Source organism: Mustela nivalis, assembly GCF_964662115.1.
Source record: "Mustela nivalis genome assembly, chromosome: 11".
Lineage (NCBI taxonomy): Eukaryota > Metazoa > Chordata > Mammalia > Carnivora > Mustelidae > Mustela > Mustela nivalis.
In genome coordinates, this window is record NC_139030.1 from 105,066,329 (window position 1) to 105,089,478 (window position 23,150).

The 23,150-nt window shown below is 42.1% G+C and overlaps 1 protein-coding gene across 12 annotated transcripts in view; it reads left to right on the plus strand.

Annotated features, from left to right (window-relative positions):
- ANKRD44 (ankyrin repeat domain 44) overlaps positions 1-23,150 on the plus strand; it is a 312,848-nt gene that overhangs the window by 184,685 nt on the left and 105,013 nt on the right. For all 12 annotated transcript variants that reach the window (XM_082689038.1, XM_082689037.1, XM_082689042.1 and 9 more), the window contains 3 exons: positions 5,028-5,106; positions 13,440-13,554; positions 22,661-22,743. In XM_082689038.1, the coding sequence (XP_082545164.1) occupies positions 5,028-5,106; positions 13,440-13,554; positions 22,661-22,743 (277 nt within the window). The remainder of the gene's footprint in view (positions 1-5,027; positions 5,107-13,439; positions 13,555-22,660; positions 22,744-23,150) is intronic.

Below are 23,150 nucleotides of genomic sequence, written 5' to 3' on the forward strand. Positions count from 1 at the left end.
AATTTTAGTAATTAATTCCCCCCATAGACTGCTAATCATTAGTAGAATATGAGAAAGACCTTTTTAAAAATCTGCGACTTAGGTTTATGTATTCTCTGACCTGCCTGAATGGGGCTTTGGCTCCAACCGAGCCTTCTCCCTCGGGCTCATCTCTGTTTACATCCTCCGGCTTCCTTCTCTCGGCTCCTCCTTCACGGTTCACTCTGGAGGCACAGATCGTGCAGCATTTCCGTAGAGCCATTTTGTCTGACTCTGGAGGTAGTTTTCTAACTGAAGTTGTTATCTCTCTGGACCACATGGCTCCTTGCGTTTTGAAAGTGTTTGTAGATGGCAAGACGATTTGTATTTGTTTAGATTTTCTGAAGTTTGGGGGAAATAACATTTTGAAATGTAGCCAGTAGCCACCCACATGTTCACTTTGTTTTCCTCCATCCTCACAAAATACTAAAAGCGATGTCTTCACGGACAGTTACAAGATGTTGGAGAGAAAAGGAAGGATACTCTGTCCCGAGCATATTTTACAATCCTCCGTTTTCCTTAGACTGGCCATGGCCCTGTCTGTCTTTATACTAATGGTGGTTTAATTGTGCTAAATAATAAAGACCCAATACTTTAGACAATAATCCATTGAAGGTTCACTTGTATTTCACAAATAGAAAGAGCATGACAAGATACAAAATAATTTTTCTCCTCCATTACAGACTACGTTGTAATTCTGGTAGCATCCCAAAGCTCTTTTAGAAGCATTCAAAATGTTAAAGAAGGCACTACATGCATAGCTATCCCAAATAGTACTTAGATGGATTCAGAATTACCCTTACCTGGTTGCCTCCCTCCAACAGTCAGACCGCCCATGGTCTGAATTCTTTCCTGGCCTTGAGCCCGGAGGCTGTGCAGCCCTCAGACACTGGGGCTGCAGTCTGTCGATCGCACATCTCCTGGAGTGAACCAGCTCCGTTCTTTATATGTATCAGGTCCGAACTATAGAATGACTTGCACTGCAGAAGTCAAAGGTGAGAACTAGAACAGGCAAAGAGAAAGAAAACAGTGATAAGGACATTATGATTGGAAATTTGGGGAGCTTGTGAGGGAACGGAGAGGATTGAATGAGAACCAACCAGTACCATCTATGGCCTTTAGAACCATTTAAAAATTAAACTGGGTATGGCTTTTTGAAAATTGGGGTTTTAGATTGCTCTTCCCTTGAATTAGGAAACCCTTTTGGGTTTCTGGCACATTCCCCCTAACTTAGCCTGCCAGCTGGCCTTGGTGTTGTCTTATAGGGGCTCTGTTGCCTTCTAGTAGGGCCATTGAGCTGTGTGACTCCCAGAGACACATGCCACAGACAACACGATGCTTCAAGTTCCTGGGTGGTAACAACGTGTATGAGTTTAGGGAAGGTTTGGGGGATGTTGGAGGATGGGGAAAAAAGACATTTGGTGTGGAAGATGTGAATGGATTTCTGAGGAGAATGGTGGTCAAGGGAATTGAAACACTCCATTTAGTTCGAGGATTAATCTTCCAGCTGAAATTTGCCCTGCAAGACTACTGATATTCATAAAATATTCTCAGTCTTATTTAGTTTTCTTTCATGACCATGGCTGAGCTGTGCCTAAATCAATAGAAGGGCTTCTTGCATAATTAAAAAAAATCTCAAAAAACCAAAATTTTCCAAGCCCTAACTCTGATGGGAAAATGAGTCCAAAAATAGGAAAGAGACTAGAAATTAAGAAAAAAAAAATCTTATAACAGCAAAGCTTTGAATGAGTGGAAGAACTGAGCATATCCTCTCCCTTGACAGTGCAAGGGATATTTTATCCTTGTCTGAAGTTCTTGAAATAGCACTAACAGCAAGTCCCCCCCATATGACAAATTTCTCAGGCAGATAATGAAACTCTGTAGGATCCCTGTCTCACCCTGAATATCCTGAGTTCTAACTTGTAAAGACTAAATGAAAAGTATTATTCTTTGACCTTCATTAGTTTCCAGTGGCTTTTTACATTCAAACCATGGAAGCACAATTGTTTCAAAATGGCTCCGTGATACTCTCAACGCTTCCTGTCCCCACCTCCCCCACCTTCTGCCACCATATCCCTCAGGGGGAAAAAACTCAGCTCAGGGCTGGACTCCGCAGTAGATGAACCCAGGCAAAGGTAAATCTAATATAGCCATTCTTTGTATTTTACCAAAATTTGGTCGTCTGTTTATTTGTCCCTTTACCAAAGGCACAGGCACTCCACGGGAGACAAGGGCACGGTGTTGCTACCCCCGAGATGGAACCAGCTTTGTCAGCTGTGCACCACGGAACCTGGTTGCTTCTGTGGCTCTCGGGCTGCAATTTAGGGAGTTACCACCAAGCTGGTGGTTATTCCCGGGTAAAGCCTTTAAGCCATTTTCCAGTCATGGAAAAAACTTCTTAGCTAAATATTTATAAAGGTATTACCTAAGCACTGAAATATTTATGGCTTTATATATATTTAACTAAGAGCTAATTAGTTATGTTTTTCAATTAAATTTAAGGAAAAATATTGGAGCAAAATTTAAAGAAATAGCACCACCTAGGGACAGGTTAATGTCAACTCGGCAATTTCTGTAATTGTGTCCCTGTCCTCTTGGTTACTGCTCCTTTCTCTCTAAAAATACCCTTTTGGTAAAGCTTCACGCTTACTTCCATCTTCCTTTCTCAATCTTTTCTGACTCTGGTTATAATCATAGCAGATTAGAAAAGATCCTGTCCCCCCCCCCCCATCTACCTGGTGCCTTTTCCTTGTAAAGATTATTTTTCAATTGATGCACTTACGTTCTGATGAACGCTTTCCTTGGCAAAGATTGTGCACGTTTCTTTTCTTCCTTTCTAAGGAACAGACTTACAGGCTGTAATAAAAATTCTTCTGCTACACCCTTGTGGTTTTATAAGCTATTCAGGCCCCCTCCGTCTAGCAGTGGCTCCTAAACTGTAACATGCTGTGCGGGTTAGAAATGGGGGTCCCTTTGTCCCCACTCGGACTCAGTGGTCGGGGTCAGGGCACAGAACTCACATTTCTAGCAAGAACCGCAGGTGGTTTAGACACAGTCGGTCTTTGGTTCACTCTGAGAAATACCGATTCAAATGATTCTTTGTTCCCATTGTGAAGTTTTTAAAGCAAAGAGTCATTTTTTAAATGTATTTTCAGGTTGCTATGTTTTCCTTTTATAAATTATTGTCTTATTTGAGTCTAGTTGACATACAGTGTTTTGGGTGTACAGTACATCAGTTTCCAGTGTATAACGTAGCGGTTCACTTTCTCTAGATGTTGCACTCCGCTCACCGCAAGTGTAGCTCCCACCTGTCACCACACAACGCTGTTGCGATGTTGTTGCCTCCTTTCCCCGTGCTGTGCCTTTAGACCCGTGACTTATTCCCTAACTGGAAGCTTGTGTCTCCCACTCCCCTTCACTCATGTCGCCTATCTCTCTACCCTCTTTCCTGTGGCAACTGTCAGTTCTCTGTATTTATGAGTCTGTTTCTGTTTTTTATTTTATTTGTTTATTCATTTGTTTTGTTTTTTAGATTATGCATATGAGTGGAATCCTATGGTATTTGTCTTTCTTTGTCTGACTTATTTCACCCTCCAGGTCCATCCATGTTGTCACAAATGGCAAGATCTCATCCTTTGTATGGCTGCATAATATTCCTGTGTGTGTGTGTGTGTGTGTGTGTGTGTGTGTGCACACTACTTCTTCCTTATCCATTCATCTGTCGGTGGACATGCAGTTTGCTCCCATGTCTCGGCTGTTATGAACAACACTACACTAAACATAGGGTTGCATGTATGTTTTCGAATTTGTGTTTTCATTTTCTTTGGGTAGATACCCAGTAGTGGAATTACTATGGTAATGGAATTACTATGGAATTACTATGGAATTATATGGTATTTCTATTTTTAAATTTTTGAGGAACTTCCATAGCACTGTAACAGTTTACATCCCCACAAATGGTGCATTTTAAAGCACAGGTATATGGGTTTCATTACAAAAATAAACTTGCATTTTTGAAATCTCATGTTTAACCTTAGACTTTGGAAAATGTTTCTCCTGCGAGTTATAAAAAGAATAGCTACATCTATTTCTTTTTTTTCCCCCTTCCATTAACAGTATCTGAATGAAAGGATACATTCTGTCTATGGGGGATACTTAATACTTTCTTTTCGCTATTACTATTTTTAGACGCAATTCTATAAAGAACTTTCTTAGCAAATGTGTAAGACTTTAGTATTTGGTATAATGATGATCAGTCTTATAGATTCCATTCAGTTTTCATGTTTGGCTTAATCTATATCAGGGAGTTCTATCATTTATGTTTTAAATAATAAAGAGATGTATAAATTCAGTACATTCCCGGGTGACCATTAAAATGGCCATTTGCTAAACCATTGTATGTCTTAATCTTATGATTTCTAATGACTTAATTGAAGCAAACATTTCTGTTTTGGAACAACCAGAAGTGTCGTTTTCTGCGGAATCAAAACGTAGGGTGTGGTGGAATATTCCAGGTCGGTTCTGAGGGCTGCAGTCATTCACAGCAGCTCGGTCGGCTGTAGGTCAGACAGGGCCAAGCCAGTTAGCACATCATTTGTCATTTCTCATGTACTTTAGACAAAATTCGAAAAAAAAAAAAAAAAAAAGCCTTGAAACCATCTTCATTGGTAGATCACAAGAGAGAAAAAAGCGTTTTGGATGATTGCTTCCATTTGAAACAGGATAGTTTAAAAATTGTCAGTGGAATGAGAAATTTCACATCTCTTCTCTAAAGTAATTTTCACTTCTCTAAGCTTCTTTACAATGGGATGTTATGCAGTAACTTGAGATAATATATATGCTTTTTGTTTTGCTTGCAAAATTATCTTTTTGCCTTTTGTAATTTTCTATTAGACTTCTTAAAATCTGAATTGACCTTTTTTGTCCCCCAGAGCATTGGCAGTAGTATCCATAGGGACGTTTCAGACTGACATCACTGATCCATTGTTTCTCTCCCCCTCATTTTTTAGAGTAAAGATGGCAAAAGTCCACTGCATATGACAGCCGTCCATGGAAGGTTCACACGGTCGCAAACCCTCATTCAGAATGGTAAGAGAGACCCTTCTGCAGCGTTGTTCTTTGTTGGACAGTATCCTGATAGGAGAGGGGCTGTCAGTTATCTGAACATCAAAGATGGTGCTCTATTTTAGATGATGGTCGGATTTATTAAGCTGAGATTTACACCATCCTTTGATGCACTTTGCTAAAAGTTCTTTATCAGACGTCATCCCCATCCAGCTTAGAAGTGAGGACATAAAGCCAGTTTCTCAGTTAATTCCTAGTCAGTCAAAGAACATATGATTTTGAAACCGGAAATGATGCACTTCTATGGGCTCAAGGTCCTGCACTTTTCACTCTGAAACTAATACAAATACTATCGTACATTTGCTGGCAGCAAATCTGAATTATTTTTAAGTTCTACGATTCATCATTGTTTTCTAAGTTAAAACTCTTTAAGGTACTTGGGCAAAGGTAGAGAAAAACGAGCTGAGTCAGAGGAAAAGCAGTTAAGTGCATGATATAAAAGATGATAAAGTCACGGGCTTCATAGAGACCTTGGAAAACCACATCATCTAGTAATTTTCCAGGCTGACGACAGGGGTATGCTTGAACCACTGGGTTGTCTCTGTAGCTACAGAACTAGGGAGTGTCACTTCACACGACGCTTCCTGAGGCTGTTGTGGGTCATCGCCAGCATCTGTGAGTGGACTGACCTTGGCCACACAGCTACTGCTTTCTTAGCAAATCTTAGAGACAATTAAAAGCAAGAACAAAACAAAACAAAAAACCACGCAGGTTTAGTCCAGATTTTATGCTGACGTTCCAAGTTCAGCAACTTCTGAACTCTGTTTAGTTGACCCACATTTGTACTTCTCAAAATTCTGGCGTTAGTCAATTTCTTGGACCTGCCTTTTTCTCATTTATAAGAATTTTGGACAAATTGTTAGTGATACCGTGTTACGTCCTCAGCACTCAAGTCATAAAACCAAAAAGGTACTTGACATTTGATGGAAGATCTACCAGAGAAACTATGCTTAGGAAGCAGAACATCTGCAGCAAAGCAAAGGAAATTTATAGGCATCTCAGTGTAACTGTAGGGGACAATCAATCCTGACAAGTTTCCGATGAGCAAAGGAAGGTAAAATGAAAATTAACTGCACAGCACCCATTAATTCTAATTTGAAGTACATGGAAAGTCTTCGACATTCACTTTATGCAGGGGTCCCTCTAATCATTTTGATTTTCTTGAAGTAAACAAAGGGAGATGGGGAGCGACCGACCGTGGAGGCTCTCCTCCTCACACTTCCCTCGTCCCATATATTTCTCAACTGTTTTGTTTTGTTTTGTTTTCAGAAACAGTATCCACTGGCTGAAAAAAATAAATAAAACTAGGGAGATAGTTGGTATCTATTTTATAAAGATACCATACACTTAGTGTGAAGTAGTCAGTGGGCTTCTTTGTGGTATAAAAAGCTTTGCCCCCTCCTAAAGCATATTCAAGCACCAGGGGTCGGATCAGAGAAAGAGCAAGTTTCTGCTTGTAAACTGTGCCTTCCCTCCGGCCAGACCACCCTGGCCATCTCCTCTGAATCAAGGCCATGACACATCTCCCCGTGTACAGCTAGCATGCTGATAGCGGTCTGGGGCTGCTGCTGGCTGCTTTGACCTCTCCAAAAGCCATTCCTGTGGACCTGAAAGACTCCCTTGCCCTGTCCGGACACCGTTATAGGCTTTTGAGTTGGGATGAGATCTGAAAGAGAACCACCTCTTGTCCTCGGCGATCAAGCAGCTTATTTCAGAGCCTCATTCTTGGATGCCCTGGCACCTTCCTTGCGGGTCAGGTGGAGTCCAGGGGCCCAAAATGACGAGACACAGTGGCCGTACTGTGAAGCCCGTTCTATATAATGGTGAAGCTAACATTGATTGAGGGTCCACCCTGTGCCAGGCATTTGGGTAAGCACTACCCGTAAATCCATGAGAAAGAGGTGCTGTTGTCATCTCCATTTCAAAAGGGAGGGAAACTGAAGCAGGGAGGCCGTTGCTTCCATCAGGATACATGGGAGGTATGTGGAGGAACAGGAATTGAAACCGTCTAACCTCAGAGACTGCACTTTCAACCACTACATTTACATATGCATTCTCTGAGTGAACAATGGCATATTTAAACAACTTTTTTTTCAAAAGATTTTGTTTATGTATTGGTCAGAGAGAGAGAGAGTGTGCACACAAGCAGGGGGAGTGTCAGGCAGAGGGAGAGGGAGTGTCAGGCAGAGGGAGAGGGAGAAGCAGGGTGCGGGGCTCCATCCCAGGACCCTGGCGTCATGATCTGAGCTGAAGGCAAACGCTTAACTGACTGAGCCCCGCAGGGCACCAATAAAAAAATGTTTTTTAACCTGAGTTTTATTTACTTCAGAGTCATCCTTGTAGAAGGAGGACTTGCCATTCTCTTCTCTCTGCAGACAGTTCCTTGTGTTCATTACATGTGAGAACTGTGAGTTCTTCCATTTGACATTTTAAAAAACGCCCTTAGGGGGAAGAGTGGGAAGCTCTTTTCTTTCCTCCTATTTGTTAGCTTCCTTCTGGGAAAAATCCAGAGGCTCACACCCCCGGACCTGGTGTCTGTCCTCCAGGGTGGGTCAGTGCACAACAGGACTGTGAAAGCCGGTCCCACGTGGGGACATCGGTTGACTCCCTGAGCCGACAGAGCACGCTCCTGAGGAACATTCTTTGTGTTTGTTTTGTGAAATCACCCTGGTGTTTGGACTTTGTATGACATTTCTCTGCTTCCCTGACTGTTCTCTATTCAGGGTTACTAGATCTTCATAATAACTTTTTCCAGAATCATTTAGTGTGGGTAAGACAATTGCCAAAAAAGAACAAGAAAAGAAACAGACAAACAAACAAATAAACAAACAACAAAGAAAAAACCAGACACACACACACACCTCTTTTATTTTTGAAGATAGTGAGCAAAGACCACCTCTGTGTTCATTCACCTTGTTTGTTGTCTGAAGCTGGCCTGTGGCAGCCAGAGTGGGAAAGAGCTGGAATGTGACGGCGTCAGGATTTTGATCGGGCCCTTCCCCCTCGGCCACTGCCTCCGATGCTGTCCAGCGGGTTACCGGGGTTCAAAAATGATGTTTTCTTCACAGAAGCTTTAAAAATAGAGTTTGAAAAGGAAGAGTCCAGGGATAGGTTAGGATGATTCATTGTGAGATTTTTGACCTTTTGGCTCACAGTACTTCCAAAGCAGTTTAATAAGATGACCATTTTTGTCTGTGTAGGAAAAACTAACTTCAGATGAATGCTTAGATAATGCTGCATAAATTACACCTTCTGACATGCTTTGCATACTTCTGAACTCATAAGTGTTCATTTTCCTCACTAGTTGTCAATAATCAATTACCGAAGTTTTAACTTGCAAGCTTCAAATGAGCAGTAAAGATACTTAATTTGCATGTCAGGCAAATCTTAAAGATTTTCAAGTGAAAATGGAAAGGTTTAGGGAATGACTCTAAAATAGAAATTCTTTCATCTGGAGGTCCTACTCTAATATAAAACACATTTCTGAATGACAAATACTGTGTCTCTCTCTCTTTTTTTTTTAAGATTTTATTTATTTATTTGACAGAGAGAAATCACAAGTAGACAGAGAGGCAGGCAGAGAGAGAGGAAGGGAAGCAGGCTCCCTGCTGAGCAGAGAGCCCGATGCGGGACTCGATCCCAGGACCCTGAGATCATGACCTGAGCCGAAGGCAGCGGCTTAACCCACTGAGCCACCCAGGCGCCCCATACTATGTCTCTCTTATTTGTCCACTTGTTATGATGTTTCTCTGAAACATATTTTAAATGATGACAAATGCATATGTGGAAGATAATTAAATATATTTTTACAGTTTTAAATGAACTTATGAGGGACACCTGGGTGGCTCAGTCAGTTCAATGTCTGACTGTTAAAATTTCGGCTCAGTTCGTGATCTCAGGGTCATGGGTTCAAGCCCGTGTTGCGGGGAAGCCTGCATTAGACTCTGCACTGGGCATCGAACCTGCTTATGATTCTCTCTCTCCCTCACTCTCTGTCCCTTTCTCCATTTACATGCTCTCCTTCTTTCTCTCTCTCTCTCTCTAAAAATAAATGAACAAGTAAATACATCAATAAATAAATAACAAATAAGTAAAATGTTGAACTGACTCATAAAATAGTAGTAACAACACGAAGAAACTCTATCAGCTCAGCCCCTCACCCTTTTCAATATTTTTTACTCTTTCCTTTTCCTACCCAATTTTTGGTATATTTGGGGCTAATCAACATGGAGGCTCTAACATGTCTTAAGATGGTTTGGTGCCTCTTAGCTGGGAAGGACGTGGAGTGCTTCAGTGTTTGTCCAGGACAGAGGTTGCTCTGGAGTCTGGGATCTGCCTCCCCTGTCTCCCAGGATCAGTTCTGGCAGTGGACCATTCAGGCCGTCCACTGTGGCCAGTTCGTAGCTGGGTACACGGACCCTGGACTGCTGTGCGGTATCCATGGAGACAGTATTGCAAATATCGTCACGTGTGTCAGATTCTTTATTGCCAGGATGTGGGGGAAGCCTTTCGAACCTCAATGCAAAACTCTAAATCTAATAATAGAAAAGACATGAATTCCACAAATAGGGGTTCTTTTTCAGAATAAAATAACAAAGAAAAATGAAAATCAAAGGGCGGAAATATTGATAATACATATTACTGATCGATGGTGAATCTCCTAAATATTTTAAGAGCTCTTGAAAAATCAAGGAATGAAAGACCTCCCCCCCAACACACACAGAAAAATGATCAAAAGTCATGAACAGATAGTTCATGGAAAAAGATAAACAAATAGTCCTTCAGTACATGAAAAGATGCCCAATTTCCTTAATATGAGGAATGCAAATGAACACTGAAGTATTACTTCTCGCCTGTCACACGGCAGGTATTCAAGGCTTGACTAGGCTGTGAGGAAAATGCGCTCATACATTGCTTTTGTGAGTAGCAAAATGGCACAGGACCTATAGGAGGAAATGTGGCAAAATTGAACAAAACCACATATTCATTTCTTTGACCTAGAAATCCCCTTTCTAGGAATTTACCCTGAAGAGACCCCCCAACAGACAGGAAACAGTATATGTGTGAGGTTATGCACTGCAGGACTCCCTGTGATAGCAAAATGGTACTTACTACCCAAAGGCTTATCCATACCAGACCTGTGACATAACGAGTATCTCCATGCAATAGAAAACAATAAAGTTGTACAAAAATGAGGAAGACCTCCAAGAAGTGATTTTTAAAAAAAAATTTTTTTTTAAAGATTTTATTTATCTATTTGACAGAAATCACAAGTAGATGGAGAGGCAGGCAGAGAGAGAGAGAGGGAAGCAGGCTCCCTGCCGAGCAGAGAGCCCGATGCGGGACTCGATCCCAGGACCCCGAGATCATGACCCGAGCCGAAGGCAGCGGCTCAACCCACCGAGCCACCCAGGCGCCCCCAAAGAAGTGATTTTTAAGAGTGAATTCCAGGATATATTGTTAAGTAAAAAAGAAACGGAAAAGGAAAAAGAAAGCAAGGTATAAAGAGTCTGTGTGTTTATTTATGTTTTAAGGATTATATATTTATTTGTCAGACAGAGAGAGAGAGAGAGCTTGCACAGCAGGGGAAGTGACAGGCAGAGGTCGAGAGAGAAGCAGGCTTCCCGTCGAGCAAGGAGCCCGATACAGGACTCGATCCCAGGACCCTGGGATCGAGACCTGAGTTGAAGGGAGGCTCTTAACTGACTGAGCCACCCAGACGTCCCACTGTGTGTTTATTTTTACAAAGAGAAACACAGAAAGCATAAACCAAAACTAATGAAAATGATTACTATAGGATGTGGTTGAGAATGAAGTGGAAGGGATGGAAATGAGAATGAGTCTTTAAAAAAGTATAATTTTAGCATAATCTCCTCCAGTCCCAACCATGTTGATGCAAGGGATGATGCTGAGTGAAATCAGTCAAGCAGAGAGAGTCAATTATCATATGGTTTCATTTATTTGTGGAGCATAACAAATAGCACGGAGGACATTAGAAAAACGAAGGGAAACATGAAGGGGGGAAGCGGAGAGGGAGACGAGCCATGAGGGACTGTGGACTCCAGGCAACAAACTGGGCTTTAGAAGGGAGGGGTGGGGGATGGGTGAGCCTGGTGGTGGGTATTAAGGAGCGCACGGATTGCACGGAGCACCGGGTGTTATACACAAACAATGAATCATGGAACACTACATCAAAACCTAATGGTGTACTGTGTGGTGACTAATATAAGAGAGTAAAAAAATAAATAAACATTAAAAATATCATTTTGACTTCTGAAATATGTGAATTTTTTACATACTAATGAAATAAAATTAAAAGCTGGTAAAAATTTTGAAAACAATCAAATGAATGTAAACTATATATCTAGTTAATCATATAAGCCTATAGAATAAAGAATTCAGGTAACTTTTGAACAAAGCACTCCCTGTTAATGCTAAAATCCTTGCTGGGAATTGGATATTTGCACATTCTCAAAGTACCACTCACAAGCTGGTTGTTAATTACAAATGGGAAAAGACATTTTACAATGGCCAGTGCTGGCAGGCTTCATCTTAACCAAATAACCAACTCCCTTTTCTTATTGTGGTAAAGTATATATAATGTAAAAAGTTACCATTTTAACTGTTTTTAAGTGTACAGTTCATTGACACTAAGTACATTCTCATTTTGTGTAACCAACACCATTGTTCCTTTTTTTTTTTTTAATTATTTATTTATTTGACAGACAGAGATCACAAGTAGGCAGAGAGGTAGAGAGAGAGGGGGAAGCAGGCTCCCCGCTGAGCAGAGAGCCCGATGCGGGGCTCGATCCCAGGACCCTGAGATCATGACCTGAGCCGAAGGCAGAGGCTTAACCCACTGAGCCACCCAGGTGCCCCACCATTGTTCCTTTGTAGAACTTTTTCATCTTCCCAAACTGAAGCTGTAGGCACTACAAGTTATCAAAATTGGCTTCACCCGGTGGACTCACCCAACCTTAGTGCGTGCTGTGGAGATTCCGTGGGAAGGGCGCTTCAGCTCTGGGGTGGTCGTGCCAAAATGTTCTGAGTCGAATAGAGGAAATAATCAGACAACTCCAGAATGCAGAACATTGCACACAATTCCTGGCTTGACCTCCAGAGATATCAATGACATAAGAGAGAGAGAGAGATGATAGATAGATAGATAGATAGATAGATAGATAGATAGATTGTTTTAGATTAAAGGAAACTAAAGGGACATGACAACCAAATGGTAGCAGAATCTTCTGTTGGATCCTGGATTTAAAAAACTAACAGCTATAGTGCACATTTGGGGGATAATTGGAGAAATTAGAATATATTATATATTACATAAAATTATGGTATCAACATTAAATTTCTTGAGTATACTAATAGAATTATAGTTATGTTGGAGAATCTCTTTGTTCTTAGGGGTGAAATGTCATGATATCTAACTTTTAAATGGTTAAATAGACCAGGGCTCCTGGGTGGCTCACTTGGTTAAGTGTTTGCCTTCGGCCTAGGTCATGGTCCCAGGGAGCCGGCTTTTACCTCTGCCTGCTGCTCCCCCTGCTTGTGCTCTCTTGCTCGCTCTTTCTCTGTCTGTCTCTCTCTCTGTCTCCTCCTCTCTCTGACAAATAAATAAGTAAAATCTTTTTTAAAGACCAATAGTATTAACATACATATTTATGAAAAGGGGAGAGAAAGAAAGAAATGTAGTAAAATAAAAAGTTGGGAGAAAGAAGACAAAATAAGATGAAAATACTATATAATTAAAAGGGCCATTGATGATTAATGTAAAAGCTTTTATAAATATAGATATTTCTAGTTCATAGTTATATGTTCACTCATTTTACTCTTCATATTTTAAACCAAATGGTCAAACTACATAAAGTATTTTCTTGAACTTCCTATTCTCTTTGGTTCTGATGTGTTAGTATACAGACTCTGTAAGTCTTTAATCATGCAGATAAAATTAAAATTGTCTCTATATCTTCAGAATTACATTTTATGGAATTTTATAAGATTTTTCCTTCAGAGCAGGAATTTAGTTGTGAGATTTTGGATCCTTAAATAAGACAATATGGAAAGAATTTCAGAAGCATTTCTAATAAACTTCGCTCTATGCAGATTTAATTATACTATTATTTCAGATGATGACGTGTCCCCTGGAAACACATTCTTGTACTTCAGATCAGAGATGTACACAGAAGGGAAAATAAGTCAACATTTGAACAACACGAGTGACCAGCATAGAATGTGGCATCTGAATCAGCCGCATCCATATGTCACCCGAATTATAACCTCTCTTCCAGGCGGTGAAATTGACTGTGTGGATAAGGACGGCAACACTCCTCTCCATGTGGCTGCGCGATACGGTCATGAGCTTTTGATTAACACCTTAATCACCAGCGGAGCTGACACAGCCAAGTAGGTTATTGCAAAAATCCAGTGGGATAATTGCCACGTGTGGGAGCACTGCCAAAGGGGTCTGCCGTGCAGAGGACAGTTTCCGTTTATCTAGGTTAAGGTAGATCTCTACCATTGGGCTAAATACAAGTGAAATTTGAACTAAATTAAGTGACTTTTAGTGGTGGATGCAAGAAAGAACCAATTTTATGATCAGCTACTTCAGAAAGAGGACTTTTCCAGTGGTTTTATTTATTTATTTATTTATTTTTTTAAAGATTTTATTTATTTATTTGACAGAGAGAAATCACAAGTAGATGGAGAGGCAGGCAGAGAGAGAGAGGGAAGCAGGCTCCCTGCTGAGCAGAGAGCCCGATGTGGGACTCGATCCCAGGACCCTGAGATCATGACCTGAGCCGAAGGCAGCGGCTTAACCCACTGAGCCACCCAGGCGCCCTTTCCAGTGGTTTTAATTAAGGAGACTTGAACTCTATTTCTAATTCTACTTTCTAATGTTCTGTTCCTTCCAGTGTTTAACGTTGGTTAGGCAGGAAAAATAAGACACGATTGGGCAAATTCATGGGGTACCATTAGAGTAAATCTGCTACATGGGGAAGGGGGGAACCTGACCTCATTTTACACTTCCGTTCCCCAAGAATATAAGCAGATACACAAGTCGGCTACAGTGCTGGGCACTATGGGAAGTTTTGGAAATAAATCTCTTGGTTGATACCTTCAAGGGGCTCATAATTTTGTTAGAGGCCAAGGCCCTCTTAAGACAAGGAGCCATGCAAGAGAGTATATAATAAAGTTCTAAATGAAATAAGACTTAAGTGGCAAAGTGTTCAGTGTAGACAGTGGATGCCATAGCCTGTAGACAGGAGAGAGCTCAAAGATGGCCAGAGTTTTCAGAAAAGCCTTCAAGCCGAAGGTGAGTTGTAAGTAGGCTTTGAAGGGTAGCAAAGACTTGAGTGGAGCAGAGGGTGGCAGACATCCTGAGCAGGGAGGAAAGCAGGGACAAGAGTTGAAAGAGTATAATTTCAGGATGTGCTGCCCTGAGGTAGTCTCATGTGTGGGTTGGGAGCCCAGGCTTTCGTGGAAACCACATGGGCACCAGTCCAAGCCACCTTACCTGGTAGCTGTATGACCTAGTGCCTATTGCTTAAGCTCTCTGTGCTTCCATTTCCTCTTTTCAAAAATGGGAGTTTTGACAGTACTTGCCCACAGGTGTGTTACGAGGATTAAAGGATTTCATTACCAGTAAAGCTCTCTGGTATAGGTTAAGATCAATGTGAGTAAGAGTTCTATAAATATATTCCCTAACATAATTGAACAAGATAATCCATGTTAAGAGCTCTTTGAAGAATGCCTAGCACAGAGGAAGCTATCAACAGCTATTATTTTATTATTCAATAACATGCAGTAGAACCAAATTCAAGAGAGCCTTAAAGAACTGAATAGAGAGTGTAGCTGTGACCACAGAGACCATGGGTAACAAAAACTAAGTTTTCAGGAGAGCAGTATAAGGGCACTGTAGCATTGGGAGTTCTGTTTTATTTGCCAAGTATTGTGCAACAGAACAGAAAATCTTGCTTGAGAATAAGCCAAAATTTAAATGGTCCATGGAAGGCACTGGTGGCTTCCAGCAACCTCCAAGGGTCCAGTCTAGTGGCAGAAACAAGATCCAGAGCAGACAGCTCAAGTCTTGTGAAGTTTGTACCGTGCTGTGGGAACATTCAGGGAGATGCTGACACTGTGGGTTTCGCAAAAGAGGGGACATTTCAGCAAAAAGAAGGATGGGTAGGAGTTAGCCAAATGTGTGAGGTAAAAAAAAGATGAAGGAAGCACAAGGAAGGACAGTCCAGGAAAGGAGAACAGTATTTACAAAGGCACAAACATGTCAGCGTGTTGAAAGCAGATTGCCAAGCCTGGATTACCTCATGTGTGTGGAGAAATGGAAAGCAATGAGGTGGGACGGCCAGAAGAGCCGCCATCTTGAAGGACCTTGCGTGTCCTGCAAAGGAGTTGGGTTCTGTTCTGAGGCATTCGGAAGTTGTTAAAGAATTATACGTGGATGTAGGGAAGGTTGTGTCTCATGATCCCATTTGTGCGTGAGAAAGATCACTCCGGCCATAGCCCAGACGTGGGGGAGATGGTCCAGACCAGGGACATGTGGCGGTCTTTTGCACACGTCCAGGGAGGAGAAGATGAGGCCTTGGGCTCCGGGTGAGGCTGGCGGGCGGGAAGAGAGGGCCATGCTGACAAACAGTGAGAACAGTGGGCTGTCTCCTTGCAGAAGAAAGGAATCCATTTACAGTTGAAGAACCTTTTTGCCTGGGCTACTGCAAGTTGGAAGAAGAGGCTCAGTCTTGTGGAAAGTGCACTGTCCTAAGATCAGGGAGCTCTTACTGGATTCTGAGTTCCCTACCCACTATGGCTACCCAAAGCCAGAGGTCAGAAGTGCTCCGTGTTCATTGAGCAGGAGTCAGATATCTAGGCCCACCCACTTCACCTGTGATAGGTTAACATTTACAGTGGTATTTTTCTTTCCACTCAGGGCTGCTTCGGGTGTTTTAACGAAACAACCATGAATTTCTGATTTTCTTCCAGACTTGGATCCACTTGAGGGAGACACAGGGCCCACTACTTACTCAAAATTTCCCCAAACACATTCCCTCTATAAGCACAAGGTTCGTTTCTTCGTAATTATTTTGCCCTCAATTTATGGGAACACACACCATGTGGCAACAGTGCCTTAGAGATGGCGTTGTTGTCCAGTAGCCTTTCTTTCCACTGACTGTGCTGTGTCCTGGGGATGCCACAGAGGCAAACATTGTCCCGGCCTCAGGGAGCCACATCTGGTTATGTCACAGCGTACCTGGGGATAAGAATGCTTCCTGCAGTAAACAGTGGTTCGTTAGGCTGCAGGAAAATTGGAGAAGATTAAGTTTGCAAAGGGCCCTCAGAAAATCACTGTTCTCTGGCTTCCTTGTGGGTCTATGTGGAGTAGCTTATTAAAGAGGAGAAGGTGGGCCCTTCCTACTATTCATAACCAGACCAACAGATAGGATTTATGAAAGTGCCTCTCCTCACTCATAAACTATATGGCCAAATGTATTTTAAAGCTCTCTGTGACAGGTGTTATGGTCGTTACTTTCTTACGGAGTTGTTTGATTCTCCTTCTCGTCCGATGGAATGTTTTTGATATTCTTTTTCCTTCTCTGGGCTTCAAGTCAGAGCACTTTCTGCAGCTTGACTTGGGGCTCCTGCAACTTTATGTGTTTTTATATGTCTTTAACAGTTTTAGGTTCGAGACGCTTGTCTCTGGAATTTTAACTTGTTTTCTACCTTACTGATTCGGCCTCAACGGCAGCAACATTAGGGGCATCCGAGTTGATGCAGGTAACCGGCTCTGCCGTCTGTTCATTCGCTGCATGATTGCAGAAGGTCAGCTCCTGGCCTTGCGGGAGTCCCTGCCCTCACGGAATTCATAATTCATGGGGGGCAGGAATTAAACAAGCAGTTACAATCAGGCATGCAAAGTGTGATTCCGGAACAATCTCTGGGTGCCACCGGATACAGAACATATGTGGGACCTAGTGGGGCAGGGGCAGGGGGAGGCTTCCAGGACGAGCCGTGCTGATGGGGACAGCAGGTGGAGAGCGGTTGGTTAGGTCGTGGTACCGACAGGCTTGCAGGTCCCAGGTGTAGACTTAAATTATTTTTATTTTTATTATTCATTATTATACATAAATATATAAATATTTACACATATAAAATATATTATTTATAAATATAAATATATTATCATATATTTATTATTATATTATTTTTATTACAGTGTTACTCAAATGTGGATAAATGTAAAACTCGATAGAGACTCCTTAGGCTTTGACTCGACTCTGTCAGTAAGTCCAAAGAAACCCCGACAGCACCCGTGCAAACAGCTCTCAGTGCTCACGGGTCAGCAGGAGCAGCTAACGTTCATGAGGCCTTGTTTACGCACGCTAGCGAATTATATTTAATTGTCACAGCGGTCCCAGGGGGTAAGTGACACGATTAGCGCCATCTTATTAGTGATATAAATGAGACACAGAGAGGTTCACTTACTTGCCTGAGGTCACAGAGCTCGTGAGGGGGCGGAGATGAGACTGTGTCCTCGGCCATCCGGATCTGGAGCTGAGGCTCCTCGGCGCGAGGCTCGCTGCCTCTCTGTGTAGTGGAGGGGGGGACCATTGGCCAAAACTACATCGCCACGGTCCTGCGGTTACTGTCCCGGTGGCCAAGGCACCGACGCGCGTAGGAGGTCAGCACATGCTGGGGGAAGTGTTGCAAAGGCTTCGATGCGCTCCAGGGCCAGGGGGCTCGGCACTCAGCACAAATGCCAGCTGCTGCCAAATTCTGCGCATCTGGAAGACGGAGCCGACTGCGACTGCGTTGCCCCGGCCCTTCCGGCTCCAGCATCGTTTGCGCATCGCGTCCTCCTTTCTTCTGCGGTTGGGGACCCTGCCCTACCCTGCCGAGTACGGGAGCGCCGCGTGGCGCCAGTGTGGTCCGAGCACAGACGCGGGCGCTGGCAGGTCTGTTGTGAGAAGGTGGTTGTTGAGAAGAGCCAAAGCATGCTCTTAGGTCACTCGCTTTAGGTCATGATCAAAAGGAAAAGACAGTTTAAAGATCCCCACACAGAACTCGTGAGAGCCCAAAGGTGTTGCCAGCGGCCCCCAGAGATGCACTAACAAGCTTGAGAGAGGCTGTGAGAAGGTGGGCAGAAAGGGGAGTTTCTCGAGACACCCACGTGGGCTCAAAAAGGCCGTGGGCAGGATAGAGCCTTGGTTTCTCCAGGAGGAAGGGACAGAAGTCACTGCGGTTCTAGAGTTCTGGTCGATGAAGCAACAGCTGGATCCAGAAGCGGCCTGTAAGCTGCCTTAGCGTGTTGGGTCTTGACTCGAAAGAAACCACTGCAAGTGTCAGTAGGTTACAAACAGCAAGGACCAGGCCTCATTGTTGCCGCTTATACCCAAATGCCTCCAACTTAGGGGTGTGTGATAAATTCTCAGAATGATGTAGGTGAAATTAATAGGACACTGATTTTTTGATTTGGGTTTATCCGTCAAGTAAGAAGCATAAAATCTCACTGCTGAGTGAACAGAACTAAACCAGTCCACCTTCCCTAGGAGACTTGTGAGATAAGTACCATAAAGAATTCCAAATACGGCGACTAAACAATGAATTCTGGAACACTGAAAAGAAATTTAAAAAATAAATAAAAAGAAAAAAAAAGAATTCTGAGATATAGAAAGATAACAGAAATGCTAGTAGATCACAATTTTTCTTGGCTTTTTAAGGGTCACAAACCTGATTTTAAGGAATCACAGCCTGATAAGACTTCAAAACTCATAGGCTGCTAATTATCCCACTAAGATAATAATAATTTCAAGGGCAATACTAACTTGTATGGTAAAGGCTTATCATGGACCACTCCTTCTGTTAGCACTTGGGTGCATTAGTAATTAGTTTAATTGCTAATTATTAATTAGTTTAATTAATCAGTTACAGTTGCTCTATAAAATCAACAGTGTTATGATATTTGTTTTCTGGATGAGGGAAGCATTACGTACTTGCCAAAGATCAAATAGCTGGCAAGTGTCAAGATTAGGACTCAGACCCAACGTTTTTTGACTCCATCACCGTAACTACAGTGTTTTTCAGCACATGGCCTGAAGGAAGGCTCTGGAGAGCACTGGAAGTGGGAAGGAACGGCCATAGCTCTCTGACGCCAAGGGGAAAACTTAAAAGAACCGATGTTCTGATAGTGCGCAAGCCCTTTCCTTACCTCCGATCGCTGTCCACAATTTATTCTGACCTCATTTATTCTGAAATAACTGGCCAGGAAATGCAAGCTAGCAGCTAAATTAGAGATAGCTAATACAAATTTGTCCCATTAATTTTATGACTGGTCAAATAAGTATAGCAGTGTAGCTGGAATTGGTGTCCTCTTTCTTGTAATTTATGCACTGTTAAGTTTAGTGTTATCTGACATCTTTATTTCTTGATCTTCTTTGATATATATCTGACGAAGTCAGAGTGACGCTTCTTATTTCCCTAGGACAGCCAAATTCTAATTTTCCTGCTAAAATTAGCCAAACCCTAAATTTCCTGCTAAACTTAAAATTTCCTGCTAAAATTTTTGGCTCTTCCCTTATAAGCAGTCTTACTTTATAACAATAAAGGAGTAATTTTATCTTGAAATACGTGAATCATTTCTGAAGTGATTCAGAGATCCTGAATTCGATTTTTATTTCCAATCTTGGCCTGATGTTTAGTTTTCGTGTTTGAACCATAGTATCATATTCAAGTTCAAATGTCAGTGGTACTTGAGTCTAAATTAATGTGTTTTCAAACCTACACTGAGATAGTGATTTTTTAATGAATGATGGAATAAAAAATATATATCAAACAGAATTGTTGCTAGACCTTTTAGAATAGTTCTACCCCCCCCCCCTTAGCTTCTCAAGTTTATAAGTAATAGGAAAAAAGGGAAGGAATTAGCTAATGTAGAGTATGATGAATTATCTGAAGACAAGGATGTTAAGTTTCAAAGTTGATTAGAAATTTTCATATGAAATTTACGGAATATGTTACCATGCTGTTGTTGTTATGCTATCACTTATACCTTTTATGTTTTTCCTAATTGATTACTTGTAGAATTAAATGCTATTTTCTCTAATTCATTTGCTTATATTATTGTATGTAAAGATATGTATTTTTTGTATCTTTATGAAATATGTATTATGTATATATACATATGTATGTATATGTATGTATATATAATATGTATATAATATAAAATGTTTTAACATATTTATATTTTGTAGATTATGTGTTTGTACACACATATATTTTTATTAAAGTTACAGTTAAAGAATGGGGAAGGCTCAAAGAAATCTTGGGAAATCTCACCCAATCCCAGGCATATTCCTTCAAGAACTTAAAGCCATCCTAGAAAATACTGATTTTCTCTTACAAATGTCCAGAAATAGTAATATCATCACATTTTTCCTTACTTGCCCTATACAAATAAAGTGGCTAGGGACAGACTCCTCGGCTTAAAATTCCACTTAATAATGTGTTTTTAAAACACATTATACATTTTTTAAAAATCACTGTTTCCCTGGCTTCAAGAGGACAGTGTAGATGCAGCATAGATGGGAAAGCTTCTTTCCCATCCCCCCAACGCCGCTTCCTTGCCACGAGCATCAAGGTTGTCACTGGTGCAATTGCCTTTCAGAATTTTTTTTGTCAATGATGAGAGAGGCAATTACAAGCAGTTCCCCTCTGCGTGACGCGGCCCGGAAGACAAGGAAATTGCGGCTCTTGATGGATGCCAGCTATTATAGACAGTGGGTTGGAAATCTCCATATAGGGAAAGGAAAGCCAGCAGAGGAGAGACTGAACAAAAACACCAATACACAGAAGTTTTCATGGAGAGAGAGAGTTGGTTAATTGTTAGCAGACAAGGACTTGGCAGAGCGCTGAGCACCATGAGATAGCTGGGAATACGTTTATGCTTTGACGCGTTCACACCCATCATCGGAAGGTTTGAGATATTAAATAAAAGTCACATATCTGAAACCTGACCCACTCCAACCGTACGTGTTTCTTAATGAATCCTGTGGTCTGAAAAGGGGTGACTTTGTGCCAGAGAAGGAACTGACGTCACTGATGCCGCAGGTGGAAATACCCGTACTTACTTGTGTTACGCGGAGGGCTTGCAAAGTTTTGAAATACGTTATTTGACTCTAACGGGATATTCTGAGAAACGAGCACTAGCATTATAAATGCTTATGAGAACACCAGAACCCCCAACGTTGCTGCTCTTTAGGATGACAGTTCAGCGCCCGGCTTTGGGTCCTTGTGTGAGGAGAGGTGATGGGCAAGAGGAAGATGGGATTTGATTTTTTTAAAGATTTTATTTATGTATTTGACAGAGAGAGACACAGCGAGAGAGGGAACATAGGCAGGGGGTGTGAGAGAGGGAGAAACAGGCTTCCCACTGAGCAGAAAGCGCGAAGCGGGGCTCGAGAGAGGACCCTGAGATCATGACCTAAGCTGAAGGCAGACACTTAACGACTGAGCAACCCAGGCGCCCCAAGGAAGATTTGATTTTATTTTTAGGGTGTTTTTTTAAAAAATATTTTATTTATTTATTTGACAGAGATCACAAGTAGGCAGAGAGGCAGGCAGAGAGAGAGAGGAGCAAGCAGGCTCCCTGCTGAGCAGAGAGCCCTATGCGGGGCTCGATCCCAGGACTCTGGGATCATGATATGAGCCGAAGGCAGAGGCTTTAACCCACCGAGCCACTTGGGCACCCGGAAGATTTGATTTTAAAGAAAAAAGCACTACTATCAAAAGGCGCATGTCCCTTAAGGGATCATCCTGGGGACTGTGTTAGGAAAGGGTATCAGTCTAAAAAGTCTTTTTCTAGATTCTTTCTGTAATACTGTTAGGGAAAGTATGCTAGGTTTATGCCGTGTGTGCCAGGTGACATTTGTTGCTGCAGTGCGTTTTCCTGACGGTGTCCTGATGTGGGTGATATGCCGGATAAAAGTCTGTTAGGAAGATGAAGTTGCACCTGCAAAAGGTCAACATCAGTTTTTATTTGCATCCAACATTGTGATTTCGATAGTACAGCCATTAGTAACTCTCAGCAAAATATTTGGGACATAATAGGTCAATAGTGTTTCTTTACCAATTCAAGGAATAAAACAGGTCAGTGAATAAAACAGATTGCTGACATAAAATTACTCAGCTGAAAGAAAGAAAGGTAAATTAATCTGAAATACAGCATCACCCTTTATAGGAAACATTATCTGAAAAGGGTACTTTCCTATTTTCAGGGGTTTTTCATTCTGGTCCAGGTTCAGGATTTTATCATGTTAAGGTGGAAAATGATTGCATAATTATTTCCTGAGTGGAGGGATCATGAAATTATTTCAGGCAAGGGCCTCGAAGTGAGGTGGTGTGGATTTAGTTTTCATCCAAGAACTTCCAGAAACGTCACCGTCCTTCTGCATTTATCCTGAGATGTCCCCCTGAGCCGCTCTTTTATCTTTTTTTCCCTCCTCAGGTGTGGAATCCATAGCATGTTCCCTTTGCACTTAGCAGCCCTAAACGCTCACTCGGACTGCTGCAGAAAGCTTTTGTCGTCGGGTAAGTAACCCCTTCCCACAGCCGAGGCTTAACGTGACCTGTAAGGAGCCGCGTGGCTCTGGGTGTCTGGCCCGAGGAAGCGGCTGCCTGTGCTTGATGTCATCCGTTAGCTGGTCTGGGGACAGCTCCCAGCCATGCTTGGTGTTGCGGCTGTTTGAGTGTAGTTTTTCCTGGCCCGGAATGAGAGTCTTGCCTGTTTTTCCAGTTAAATCATGGGTGATCCCGAGTGAGAGACAGACAGGGGTGGCCACAGCTTACCGGAAGCTTGTCGGAATCAGGGAAAATTTTTTGAGGCTTAAAAGGGTGGATTGAACAGTTAATATTTTCAACAAAGGAAAAAGGCCAAAGCCGCCACGTTTTGACAGTAGAAATACCGCGTTATCTTCCTCCTCTGTGGGCTCTGATAA